This window comes from Camelus dromedarius, chromosome 28 (assembly GCF_036321535.1).
Source record: "Camelus dromedarius isolate mCamDro1 chromosome 28, mCamDro1.pat, whole genome shotgun sequence".
Classification (NCBI taxonomy): Eukaryota; Metazoa; Chordata; class Mammalia; order Artiodactyla; family Camelidae; genus Camelus; species Camelus dromedarius.
Genome location: NC_087463.1, coordinates 17,908,039 through 17,922,794, shown reverse-complemented (window position 1 = coordinate 17,922,794; position 14,756 = coordinate 17,908,039). Strand labels below are relative to the sequence as shown.

Genomic DNA, 14,756 nt, shown 5'->3' with positions numbered 1-14,756 from the left:
CATATGACTCAGCAATCCTCCTTGCAGGTATTTATCTAAGAGAAATGAAAACTATGTTCACACAAAAACCCATATGCAGGTTTATATGTTTATAGAACTTTTGTTTGTATTTGCTTAAAATTAGGAACAATCTAAATCATTTATCCTTCAAAAAGTAAATGGATAAACAATATATTCATGCAATGCAATAATACTCAGCAACAAAAAGGAACAAATTACTCACATAGGCAACATCACAAATGAATCAAAAATGCATTATGCTAAGCGAAAGAAGCTAGACTGAGAAGGCTATATACTGTATAATTCCATTTATATGACATTCTAGGAAAGGCAAAACTAATGGAACAAAGAACAGATTAGGAGTTGCCAGAGGCTTGGAGTGAGGAAAAGGACTGACGACAGAGGGACGTGGGGGAATTTTCTATAACTTGATTACGGTGGTGGTCACACAATGACACTCTTTCAGCAAAACTTGCAGAGCTGTACACTAAGAAAGGTGAATTTCGCTGAAAATAAATTGTATCTTCTTACTGAATATAAATTAATGAAAAGAAAAAAGTTATTAAGCACCTGACATGTATCATGGCTAGGTAACAGAGATATGAACCTGAAAATATAATTCCTGACCTTAAGGAGTTTGGGGATAAATAACAATATAAATAATCATTATCACTAATAGTAATAGTAGCTAACACTTAAACAGAGATAACTATATAGTACATGTTATTCTAAGTTCTTCGCATCTGTAATCAGGGGATCCTTAAAATAATCCTGTGAGGACAGTAGTATTTTTAGTTCCATTTTACAGACGAGGAAATCAAGCCAAAGACAGGATGAGTAGCTGCCCAAGGTCACACAGCAAAAAAGTACAGAGCCCAGAGTCAAAGCCAGGCAGTCTGGCTCTTACCTAAGTACTTTGAAATTCTTGCCTCCATTTATTAAGAAAACGAAGTCATCCAAAGTTATATGACAATTAGTGGCAAAGTAAAATTTAATAATATAATATTTAATCATCTTATAATTCTGCCATCCTTCTTTAAGCTCCCCTTGCTAGTCAGAGTGGGAGGGTATGAAAAAAAAAATGTATTTTGAAAGTACAGTAGTGATTCTTCATTTCCACTGGAGCTTTCTGTTGGTTTTTCAGTCTGAGGAAGAACCTAAATTATCCAATTGCAGCTCCCTGCTTGGGTTTCCCAAAAGATCTGAAACGACCTGAGAGGGAGGCAACATGGCGCTGGTAACCATGGAGAAAGTGGGGGGTGGGGAGAAGAGAAGAGGTGCTTATTGAGATTTGGGGGCAGGGACCACAGCAGTTCTCTTTCCTTCAAAGCAGCAAGCTTCTTGTTTATGTTTCTACTTTACATACAGTTTAAAAAGAAAACTCTTGAGAAACTTCTGCTGGCAAAACCAAAGGGTGAAAAAGCAAGGGGAAATAAAGTGAAGACCAGAGATGGCTTCGGACTTCTGAGGTGCTGGTAATGATCTGTTTTCTGATCTAGGTGGTGGTTCATAGAGTTGTATGCTTATTGTTTATCTTATGCTTCAATATAACAAAAAGTTTAAAAAAAGGAATTGTGAAAGGGGGAATTATGTAAAAAAAAATGGAATTGATGATTGCTTCATTAACATATATGAGTAGATAATACATTTTAATATCCACAGATGTTTTAGAAACCAATCTTGTATTTCGTATCAGTGTTCTGGAATTAGAAAGCAGTTTCACATACTAGTGTTTTTAAGTATGACACAAGATCTTTTAATCTAAAAAGAAAGCTCTCTAGGAAGGAACTGAGTGCTCCAAAGAATATGTAGTTTCTTCCCCTCTCCCCCACATACAATGATAAACAATGCAAAGTACACAGAAATAGTGCAGCCATTAAAGCCCAGGCACAAATGGTTATTCCGCCCTTTTCTGGGGCAAATGGAATAGAGGTATTGAAATGAGGGCTATGTCCTCTCTGGACAGCACAACGTCAGATCACAGTCTTAGGAAAAGAGGAGAGGATCATTGTGTCAGACCCACAGCTTGAGCTGATTCTGCTTTCTGTCCCAGGGAAAAGCAGTCAGCCTGGCAAGCACAATTCCACCTTCTATTTTCCATGGAAAGTGTTCAAGCTCGTCAGTAGTTCTCAGTCCTGGATGCACATCAGAATCACCTGGGGACTTTAAAGCATTCTGATTTCAGGGCTTAGGCTGGAGAACGTTCTTTAAAGTTCCTCACTTGACTGAGTCTAATGGGCACTCAGGCTTGAATGATCATGTTAGCTATTATGGGATCATCCTCCACTTTCTTTTTCTTCCCCTGCTCTCAATATTTTATGTTCTTATATCTTAGCTAATTGAACTATGGCTATTCTAATTTATAGGACCCTTTCCTTTTCTAGTACTGATTCTTAGCACCCCTTCATAAAAAGCAAGCAAGTCTGAAGAGCTTGATTATAGTTCTCAGGAAATGAACATCTACATCTAAGACAGGGAAGGCTGGTGAAAATAAAGAAGAAAAAGAAATTAAGAGGGACAAGACCTGGTGGCAAGACAAGTAGCTGACATTACAGGAGAAGGACATCAAACTCCTGACAAGCTAATTTAGACTATAAAAAACAGCTCCACAGAAACACCAACTGGTCAATAACGTAAGGGATCCTGAATATGGATAATCGAGGCGACTTCTATTCCTTTAGTACTATCCCTGTTTTGCTTGGTAAACAGGCTTCAGAGAAAGATAAAGGGGCTTTTCAAAAGAGCAGGGATGCATTTCAATACTTATGCCTTCTCTAAACACTAGAGTCTCACATAGACATAATGTGTCAGTTACACCGTCTCCTAGCAACATCTCTCACAAAGAGAGAGTATGTGATGCCAAGCAGGGCTTAGCTTAACGTTCCAAAGTAAGTCATGAGGTGGCCTCACTCTGGGGAAACATGCTCAAACAAATGTGACTCGGGCAAAGTGTGTGCTAGCACTGGGCTTCCTTCTGCACAGCTAAAGCAGGGAGGTGGGTGGGAGGCACATCTCACTCCAAAGTTTCACCCACTTACTTGTTTTTCACCCCTGAAGCTTCAGTGTAGCCATGGCTCCATACAGCTGGGGCTCCAGATGCATCTCCTGCCGAAGGCTGATCAATCTTGAAACAGCGGATGTTACTAACCAGAGAGATGGAGGGGACAGGAATCATTAAAATGGAACATGTGTAAACTGCTACCTCTATCTGAGAAATGAAAAACACCTAAGCACTCTGTACTTACCATTTCTTACTGGGCTTAATGAGTCTGAAATACTTAGCAGCAACAAGAACTAGCTACTCATCATCATGAAAGTAAAGGGGCATATATACAGAGAATGAAAAATTGGTCTTTATCAGCATTGAATGGCGGTTATTAGAGACTTTCACACTCACTGCCCTAGACGGCTGCTCTCTCCTGGGAATGAAAGGGACAGTTCTCAATCTTGCCACGAGAAGAGAAAGTTTAATTGTTAAGTTACACATATTTTGACAACATAAAACCTAGATTTGAAAAGAACAAAACCTAAGCCACAACTGTACTGTGTTTGGATGATGTGAGAAGTTCATTCTCAAATCCAATTTCTGCCCACATCACCCCTTCAAATACTCCACAAATATGACTGGGGACTTGCCATATTCTGAAGCTTCCAATTCTTCCCTCACTTGCACAGCCAAACATGCTGAGACCAACATCATAAAATTATGAAGCAAATGAGGGGCAATCAATAAATTACACACTACCTACATATATAGAAACCAAGAGGCAAATTCTCTCACCTAAGCTCTCATAGGCCATATTTGGTCCAACAGGACCCAGGGTAGAAATACTCAAAAGTGTGAACTCTCAAATGGCGTTCATGAAAAACCAGCCTGCTAGAAAGCACCCAGAGCCCGCACACAGGAAGTCATACAGATGTGAAGCAGAGTTTTAAGAGGCTGCCTACCACATGGTGAGATAAACCCTGCTTACTTGTAAACTGCCACTAGTTTTTCCCCCTTATTACTTAAAGAAGAGAAACAACATATGTACAATCTCTTAACTTAAACAACACCTAAACACTTCTTTCATGACCCCTAGAATCTGTTATTTGTTCATTAACTCCAAAATATAATAAATACTCAAGACCCTTCCTAAGAACCACTCAATTCAGAAGTAAATCAATGTCCAATAGTATTCACTTTGATTCCAGAAATAGCTGATGGCAATTTCTTTGAAATTTAAATATATTTTGCTTAAGAAAAGTGTCTACTCTCAATTACCAGCGAACATTCATTTTCCCCTTTATCCTAAAAAGCCAAAAAAAAATAAAAATCATAGATGGTGCCAGTAGGAAATCCCGAAATCAAATACCTCATTTTGCATCAGGGCTACATATATCCTCTTTTCAAACCTACGAATAAAAGGGGCATTAAAAAAGATACGCTGCTGTTATCTGCTTCCCATACGACCTGGTACCAAATTTTATCCACGTGCAATGGTAAGCAATGCAATGGGCTTCTTACAGCATATCTTATGGCTCTCACTACATTTTTGCTAACTTTCTGAATTCTAGAGAAAAATGGAAGGCTCATTTCTGGAGGCATTTCTATTTTTTACAGAACATAGTGCCTTCAAAGAAATAATTCCACTTCCTAGCCTTATTATTAAAGAAAAAAACAATCCTTAAACTCCCCCATAATCCTTTCTAGTGAAGCAGCAGTTTCTCATTCTCTGCCTAGTTGAATACAGGGTGACTGAGCAGCTGTCTGAAGTGATCTGAATGTTGACTCTCATCTTGAAATGAGTCTGAGAGAATCTGGGAGCCGGAGCTCAGCCACACAGGAGAGTCACCATGTGGACTGACCCTGGCTCATGCAGAACAAACAGGCCAACCCTCTGAGCATAAATAGTACATTAGATATGGAAACTCCCCAGGGTTATTAAGAAGCCACAACCTGCTAGATATTAAACAGAGCACACAGCTGCTTCACTGCACTAGCTCCAGTTACTCCAGGAACACGTACCCTTTGGCAGATATTTAACAGATAATGTCTCATGTCTATATAATAGTGGGGCCATTCTATTATATACATGGTTTTGCACCTTTTTTCTAATTACATCATGAACATTTCCCCAGGTCATTTTATATTCATCCTAAATATAATTAGAAATATCTTGATGACTATCTCCGTACATAAAATAAATATTAGCATATTTCTGATTAATTTGTAGAATACATTTTTTTTGCCACATAAAACCTTGGTCTAAGCATGTGAATATTTTTAAAAGCTTGATACACAGGTCTTCTTAAAAACATTTTATTTTTGCATTGACGCATAGTTGACTTACATTGTTGGCCAATAGTTTTTAAGAAAAGTTGTATCAATTTATAATCCTCCAGCAGCACCAATTTGAGGGGGAAAAAAGTTACCATTTAAATATTTCATCTACTATTTCCTTGATGCACTAATCAGGCTGAACATGATCTTTTCATGTAACTATCTGTACTTCATTTGTTAAATATTAATGTCCTTTGCTCATTCTCTATTTGAGTAGTGTGTACACCATCCTCCTTAACCGAAGAGAAAACTGAGGTCTGGACACACTGAGGGATCTGGACTAAGGCTTCACATACTGAAAAGCAGTGGAGAGAGCCTCGGGCCCCTGTGGCTTCCTTAGAACACTGTACTTAGCCAGGATTCTTCCATCATCTATCGAAGTCAGTCTTATTAAGTACTTAAAATGGCAACAAACAGGCACTAAGAGTAGGCCAACTCCATCCAGGAACCACCTTAGTGATTTGCAAATTTTAGTTTGCGCGGAAGTTTTCGAGAGTATTAACAGACCATTATTAATACCATTCTTTTTAAAATTCCATTCCTTTTCAGTTTTTTCCCTAAGATAATGAAAGATGACTGTCAGTAACAGAAATCACAACAGGGTTTAAGCACAGATGGCACCACAATGTCTAATGTGTGTCAACGTCTAAGACTGTTACTTTAAGACACACTGCAAAAATTTGGAAAATTCAGAAAAGTTTCAAGAAGAAAACAAAGATCACTCGTAATCCTACTATCCAGAGAATAGCACTATTTTAACATTTTGTTTTATATCCTTTCAGGCATTTTCTAAGTGTGCACATGTACACACACACATGCACACATACCATATGCACACAAATTTATTTTGGAAAACGTGGTATTATACTATACAAATTTCCTTGTAAATTTTCTTTTCACCTAATGTCATATGCAGAGATCTTTCAAGTTAGCAATATAATTCTCCATCATTGTTTTTAATGGCTGTATAATATTCAACTGTGGAGCATAACTGAATTCTATTGATAGACATTTAGAATTCTGTGATGAACATTCTTATAAAGACATCCTTCCTACTCAGGGTTCCTTTAACATTTTATGTAACATTTTACATAATGAACTCTAACTTGTTAGTCTCCATCAACATCAGTCATGAGACAGTATCAGTTTCCCAAAACAGGAAGAGAACTTTGCAGGATCTAACTCTCGCACATTCCCAGTTTTGTTTAAATAATCTGAATTTTGGCTCCAATTATTAGCTTCCCCCACATTAGGGATCTCTTTCAAAGTCCTTGTGTAACATCTGCCTTAAGCATCACACCGGGTTATCAGTAACTGACATGTAAGTGTATGTCCTGGTTGTTCACTGTTCTCTCCTATGTCTCTAAATCCTGTTTTCCTCTTTGTATTATTCTCATCTCTTTTGTCTGGATTCTTTCTCAAAAACTCTCTGAAAGGATACATGAGTATCCAACTCTTTTGACATTTTTCTTGGCTGTCCATCCATTTTGGTGAAGTACAGACTCACGAAACACTTCATATTCCAGTTAGTGTTTTTTACTAAGTGGTAAAGGCCACTTTCAGTGATGAGTGACGGGGCTGCAGCGCTTCACAAAGTACTTACTTGAGCAGCTCCAGGGTTTTGTGATCGAGGGCAAGTCGGGGGTTCCCCGTCAGGTCTAGTTCTTGGAGTTTTGGAGGCAGGTTTTCTGGTAAAGTGACTTCACTCAGCTCGTTGCAGCTCAGGTCCACGCACTGGAAGGACAAGGGGACACAAGAAGACAGGGGCTGGAGAGGCTGCTAGGTGGCTCTGTGCCCCTGCTCGCTGCAGGAGAATCAGTCTGACCACTCACTATACTACGCTGGCCAAACGCAGAGGCTAAGTTTGTCAGCTACTCTGCCATAAACGTTTAAAACAGGCTTTGCTAAATGAAGTTAAAATTTTTACTTTCTTTGAATGACATGGAAAATCTATGTTCCTTGTTCGCCGCAGCTTTAGCCTATTGAGTTGATCTCTGTATTTAAAAATTAAACATTAACTGAAAAATCCTGAAGATAGTCTCTCATATTGCTCACAGTATCTCTGCACCTGTTGTGGCCATGAGGGTTGTATTTACATCAAAATGGAACTTTGAAGGATTTCCTTAAAACAAACAAAAAAAATGTAAAATGAGGACAAGGCAGGGAACAAGTATTAGAAATGAGAAGATAATTCAAAAGAAGCAAAATAAGAAATTGGCAAAAGACTAGCAGGTGGGCTTGCCTACTACATGCAAAGGTAAATGGCCCGATTCAAATATGGACCCTGCCTTCCAGGCATCCAATACCTGGACTCTCCAACAGCTCCTGCCTCATCTCACTTGGAAGACTTCCACAAAAAGGGTCAGCATACTGATTAGAACAAAAATTATGTGTCATCTGTGACTAGGAGTAACACTCCTTTCTCACAAAACGTAAGGCTTAAGTGAGGTGAGTCCTAAAATGAGATGCTGCATTTCCATTAAGGGAGCAGGGACCAGGGCAGAGGGACCACATGCACAGGAGGGAGCAACTGGCAATTTTTCTGGTAAGAGAATGCGTAACCCACAGTCCTGTTCTGACCTATATCATGTTTCCCCTGGAGGACTGCGACAGCATCTTAACCTTGCTTTCAGTCTCGCTTCCCTCGGATCCACTTCCCACTGTGCTGTCAGAGTGATTCTCTGATGTGACGCATTCCATCCAATCACACTCCAGCTTCCGTCTTTCCATTGCTCCCTACTGCCTTTCAATCTGCCACCAAAGTCCTCAGCACCCACCTTTCACCACCTGCTTCCCCACATTCTGGATTCGGCTGTGTCAAAGTTAACTCTTGCACATGTCATGTTCTCAACTGTCTGGGCACATGCTTCTCTCTGTGAATGGAACTCTTCAAGCTATCCTGGCCTTTCGTATGGTAATCTGTCTTACTCTTTTAAAATGCAACGCCAATTCCACCAAAGCCCCCGTTTGAACTTGTTATAAGTATCTGCTCATTGGTTTCTTCCACTGGATTATGACCTCCGAGAGAGCAGGCACTGCGCCTTGTCCTATGTCCCAAGTGCAGTGTGCTGCAAAGAACAGCAGCTTCCATTGAAAGCAGGAACAAATAAATGACTGCCTGGCACTTGGTAGACAATTATTTGTTGAATAAATCAATGAGTGCATCTTATAAGAAGGTCCTTCAGTAATTAAATCTGTTAGGCTGGGAATGGAGACACACATGTTTAAGTTAAATTCAGTCTAGAGTAAGTAGCATTGCAATGCAATTCTGATACATTTTTAAATGTGATTGTTGCTGCATGAGAAGGCAACTTTTCTTTAGTGACAGATAAGCAGAGAAACACCCTTACATAGTTCTGCACATTGAAGGAGGTTTGTTCCTAAAAATTACAGGACCTTGGTGCCTGGTGCCAACCTACTGGTGTTAACCCAGATAGTAAGCACTTTACCTACAAGTACTATGTCCTATGCTTTTAATAGTCCTCACCAAACAATTGTTGGCTGAACATAAAGAAACAAAATTCGGGGGTGAGACCTGAGAAAAAATAGTACCAACATATTCTATGTTGTTTAACGTACATATTTATATTTAATACACTAAAATTACTTTGGAATTACATTGTTAAATAGAATGCTGACTGTCTAAAATATTATCTTTCCCTCTTTCAGGCTCATTCTAGGACACAGCGAACAAAAGTTACTTTGCTATAATACAAAATTCCAGTAAGGATACTCAAAACAGAATTATACAATCCTCAAAAAAGTGAGGTAACTCATAGTTGACAAGGAACTCATGATTTAGAGGAAAATAATCACTAATACAGTTAGATAACAGTGTAGAAAAATAATCGTTGTACCTTAAGGAAAAGGGAATACACTCTGATGTACAGTTTAAGTGTAATTATCACGAAAGCCCCAATATCTTTACTAGGATGATTCCTCACAAAACACTACTAAAGAAATAGGCATATCAATCTTCATAGCAGTCTTTACACATTTCCTGCCAAATAACTGCTTGTGCTGCCCTGAAACAGTAACCTCACAGAGCTAGTGTTGAGAGGTTCTGCAACCCCTTGCTTCTTCCATCTCCAGACCACAGCTGGTCCACCACCTCATCTGTGCTGCCCAACAGTTCTGACAGTTACAAAAAAGGGGCTCTCAATCACCTTTCGCATTCCCTTGCCCTCGCAAAGTAAAAGCTGCTGATGGATGATGTTCCCCCACTGAATAAGCTCACTAACTTCCATTCTGCATTCGTAAGAAGCAAATAAATCCAAGTAGTCAATCACAAGAACATTTATTTAGCATCTACAACGTGGCAGACAATAAGTGAGACATCAAGGGTCTACAGGGATGGCAGACGCAGTCCCCACCCTGCAGAAGTCCAAGGCCAAAGGGAAGGCAACACTCCGACCTACGATCGACCATATGTACTGGTGTGCATGGTGTGAGAGTGGAGGGGTAGCTGCTGAGGCCTCAGACAGGGCTTCCCAGGGGCATTTTTATGAAGAATCAAAGTTAATGAGGCAAATGAGGACAGGAGGGCATCTGGCAAGAGCTAACAGCACGTGTGCCACGCAGGAGCCAGAGCAACGCACAGTGCACCAGGACACGAACCACGAGTGGGCGGTGTTGCTGGAGATGGCCGGGCCTGAGAGCGGAAGACGGGCCTGGAGAGGCAGGTAGGGGCCAAATGGTGAACTACAGACGGTGCCTCATGTCGAAGTGGTACTACTTCCCTCTCTCATTGTCACATGGGAAACCGGACATTTTAGCTTAATAGTAAAATACATGTACGCATACGTGTATTATTTCTCATTATATAACTCTTAGTCAAATTCTCTTTTTAACAGTTAAACTGCTATATATTCTTGATGCTGTAAAAGGCTAAGTCATCATTATTGTAGGATGTCCACACATCTAAGTAAAATTATTAACTAAGTGAGCCAGTCTGAACCTTTTACTTCAAACATAGACCCCAAAGCCAAGGTGGAAGTTCTGTTTTTCTATGTAATAGTGTATTTGTCTATAATGACTCATAAATGTATATTGTCTAAACCTCCCCACCTCTCAGGGAGTTGCAAAAGAAGAACTTTAATTTGTATAAACCCTTCCTTTTAAATTTACATACACTGTCTGTGATTTTTCTCAACTGGGTTTTAGATTTAGGAAAACTTATTGGCAATAATTTGATTAAAATGACAATCAAGATAAAAAAATTTGTTTAAAAAAATCTTTAATACACCAAACAGTGTACCATTCCTCCAAACAGTGAATTCCCTTAAACACCAAAACTAAATTATTTGCAAAATTTAACTTAAGAAAATCTATCCTACATAAACCAAGCAACTCGTTTATATTATTGCTTCTTAGTACTGGTTGTGTGTGTGCCCTTGGGGGGACTCAGTGATCTATCACAAAGTTACAGGACACCAGGCCCATGCTTCTGGGGGCTTCAGGGTTACTCAAAGATTATGGAAAGAAGAGCCTTTATTTTTACATTAAAACTAAAAGAAATGGTAAAAAGTAGAACACAAAATTAGCATGTAATTTCAGATAAAAAAGGAGACCTCAGAGAAATTTACAGGCAATTCCAGGCTGTATCCCAGATTTTTGAGAGTATAAACTCATTTCTCTTTACCCTTAGGGATGGAAGAGTTTGAAGAACACAATGGGTGACCACTTCATAGTCAACTTCTTTGAGGGCTCATGGTCACAAGTGCTCCATTCTCCAGGAGTATCCTCTAGGGGGATTCTTTTAATATGCCTGAGCTCGCAGAGGACCACTGTTTATCCGTATGTATACATAACCCACCTCATAAGATGCATGCAGTATGTTGTTAGAAAGGGCACAGCTCTGAAGTTAAAAAGATCTGCTGAAATAATTTTTTAAACTAGAGTTAAAAAACCAAACAAATTAGTCTGAGTTAATTTATAACATCAACTATGAAAGAGAGAGACTGCAGTTCTGGCTCCCTGCTGGTCTGCTTCTGGTGAGACAGGGAGACAAGTGGCTTAAATGGCCACTTCCTGGTAGACACTGCTTCATTCCTTTTTCCTTAGCTCTGTCCCAGATATCTCAGAATCCCCAACTGTTAGAAAAATTTCTAAATAACTATTACTCACCCAGATCCCAGGGCCTTAATGACAAGTGCCCCAAGTTCCTGGTTTTTGGATATTGCAGTTCCTAGATGCTCTTTTAAGTCGAGCAGGTCAACCGCTCCACTCAACTGACTTCTAGTTGGTTCCTGATCTGTCTTTATTTCCATTATCATACTTTCCAAAGAATTAATCCTTTTTCTTTCATCCATTCTGACCCAGCCATTTCCCCATGTTCTTTGTGTTTTATGACTAAGCTGGTTCTCTCTCTCTCGTTCATCACTCACTTTAGAAACAACAACAAACATGGCTTGATTCCAAGGGATATTCAACTTCCTGTAGCCATTGTTCTCAAGAGTGCAGCATATTAAAAATACTTCATACTCCATTTCCCATGAACATAACACAGATCTAGAGATGAGGTCACTCAAGGTAGTGATCAAGTAGTTTATTACTGTACAGCGCAAACATGAAAATGATCTTCTGAAGAGAATTTAAAACATTTTAAAAGATGCTGTTCACCCAGTAATTAGAATCAGGACACCACAGGAACACGGAAAATTTGACAAAAGTTGCTGATACACGGTGCTTAAATCTCAAATTTCATCACCATGTATCACACATTTATTTCATCTGCTTTTAAACACTTCAAAAAAGGTTAGGAAAAACCCCACTAATTGAAGCTACTCAACTGCAAGATTGTGTTTCACTGCAAACTCCTGCATTATCAACGTGGCTGCTACGTGGTTAGGTGAAGGGCTCCTGAGCAAGAGAAAGCGAGCGCCACATCCATGGCCACCTCTGCTTCTCAGGTTCACCAGCGGCCTCAGTGTGGGCTTCAGCCTGGGACCAGCCAAGCCAAGCCTGGCTTATGTGGTGACTCTGGGATCAAGTCTTCCTCTCTAGCTGATTGAGAGCCTATCTGTATCCAGAGGGAGGTCTACTTTAGAATCAAAACAGAACACAACCTGCTCCAGGAACGTAAGACTGGAGGTGGGGCTTGGAAAGTTAATTTGAAAGTGCTAAACAAAGCTGAAGACATTAATACTAAGGGACATAAGCACTATGATTCTGGGTCCACTTAGTTCATCAGAAAACTGAAAAATACACTTTTTCCCTACTAACAACTTATATGACCTTCATGCCCAGGTATAGAAATTGATGCCTGATGATCAGTTTAACAGATCTCACTGAATCTGCCAACACTAGATCTGTCTCCCTTCAGAGCCCCACCTCTTAACCGCTGTAAAATGTATTACAAAGTAAAAGTAAAATATTTTTGCTAGTTTATCATAAGCGTTCTAAAATGCCACAGTCATGTATGAGATGACAGTGCACTCAAGGTAAAATATTTCATGGCCTTAAAGTGCACACACACATGCACACACTTATAAAATGGCTTGTACACTCCTCAACCGTGGATGTTAAAAAAATGGCTGTGGTGAAAATTACTCACGCTGTTTAAAGTACCTTCAAATAGGATGACTTTTGTTCCTTTTTAGGAGATTAGAATACGCTCCATAGTCTATAACCAAGTCTATAACCAGAGTTATTTTTTATTAAGCACAAAACTGATAAACGGAAACGCTAAGATGCAATGAAAAACTACATTATAGATCAAGAACTTCTTTCTTTTTGCTCCAAAAACAAGTAAACTTAAAAAACGTTGTTAGATGACTTTCATTCTAGTGAACTGGTTTCGTCCCACAAGACTGCCCTGAGTTGGGAGCCAGGAGCTGTAGAATGTCTCTGCCGCCAGTTTGCTGCCTTCATTTACACAAACCACTCCCTTTCTGCAGCATCTGTTTCCTCACCCATCAAATGGGAATAATGTCTGTCCTGCCAGCGTCATTAAATTCAAGCGAATGTTTGGTGATGGTAACAGTAACGACACCACATCTACGCAGGGAATTACTGCGAAGTGGGTGCTGTGGGGTGGATGTCATTTAATTAGGGGAGTGGGAGTAGGGGTGTGCAGTGATACTGTTAGCTATCTCAAACTGCTGTCGAACCTGACTCAGTCCTTGAGCCTCATGACCACCCTGGAAGTAAGTAGGACAAGTGCTGTTAGACAGATGGGAAAGGGGTCAGTGGCTATGAGGTTAGCCTCAAGTTCCCACAGCTAGTTAGGGACAGCGCCCAGAATACAGTTTTCCCCACTCCCAGCGCACTGTTTGCTGCTTACTGGTTTTTCTCCTCTGCTGACTCAGCAGTGTAGCCCAGTGGTTAGGAAGGACGGAGCAAGGGCGACTGGTAAAGTCTTCATTCTGAGGAAATCCCACAAGGGTACAAACATCCTGAACTGAGGAGTTAGAGAAAACAAATCTCTGCCGACCTGAAGGCTGGAGTTTATGGAATCAAACCACGTACCTTGATTTCTGGGAGCTGCATCACTTCAGGGAAGACTTCGATGCAGTTGGAGTGAGCAATCACAGTGTGCATGCGCCTGCAATTAATGATGGTTGTGGGGATGGATTTCAGTTTATTCCCACTGATGTCAACTTCTTCAAGTTCCTCCAGCTTTGCCATTTTACTAAAATAAAAGAGAAAATCAAAGGGGGAGGGGCAGGTTACAGAATACTTATAAGGAAATTTAGGGAAAAATATAATGAGAATTAAAGGGTAATTTACTATGATTCTAAAGATTCTTTAAAGATTCACTTGTAATAGTCATTTTTAACAAACCAGACCTTTTTTCCACTATTGTTTTTGAGTACTAAAGTATTTTAACACCTTTCCTACTACAAAACAAAAACTATTAACTTTAACTCTTCAAATTGGCAGCAAGAAGAAAAATAGATTCCTTTTCCTATTAAAACTCTGTGTGTGAATTAAGTTATCCTGACAACAGTCACTTTGCTATGTAGCTTACTCTGAACTCCAAAGAGAAATCCCACTCAATTAGGTCAATAGTGTTAATCCAATATATGTGCTTTTAAAAGAGCTTAATGTGGGAGTATGGTTCCTTTGTACTGGCACTGAGACCTCAAGGGGATACAGAGTGAAAAAGGGTAGAGTTTGCATGAAGATGTACTTTCTTCTAAAAGCCCCCTCCCCAGATTCCTCTGACCCCATTTGTGGGAACACGGTAGCGGTGAGCATCAGCATGCTGGAGGTGACCTGGCTCACCTCTCCACCCACTGGCGGTGCCCAAACTCAACCTAGACCCAAAAGAAGTTTCTCTCAACTCCTGCTAAATTTCTACAAAGAAGGAATCTTTCTGACCTTCCCATAATAACATGTCCTAATATAATTTAACACTTTCGTTAAAGAATGTCTTTTATAGTTCAATACTAACCTATGAACTATAACCAATATTAGTAACATTAACCAA

At 39.8% G+C, this 14,756-nt stretch overlaps 1 protein-coding gene across 1 annotated transcript in view; it reads right to left on the bottom strand.

The window, feature by feature from the left end:
• The window catches only part of PHLPP1 (PH domain and leucine rich repeat protein phosphatase 1), a 186,610-nt gene that overhangs the window by 11,495 nt on the left and 160,359 nt on the right, over positions 1-14,756 (bottom strand). Inside the window, exons 12-14 of the mRNA XM_010979991.3 lie at positions 13,793-13,955; positions 6,927-7,057; positions 3,039-3,143 (exon numbers count right to left, since the gene is read on the bottom strand). Of these exons, the coding sequence (XP_010978293.3) occupies positions 3,039-3,143; positions 6,927-7,057; positions 13,793-13,955 (399 nt within the window). The remainder of the gene's footprint in view (positions 1-3,038; positions 3,144-6,926; positions 7,058-13,792; positions 13,956-14,756) is intronic.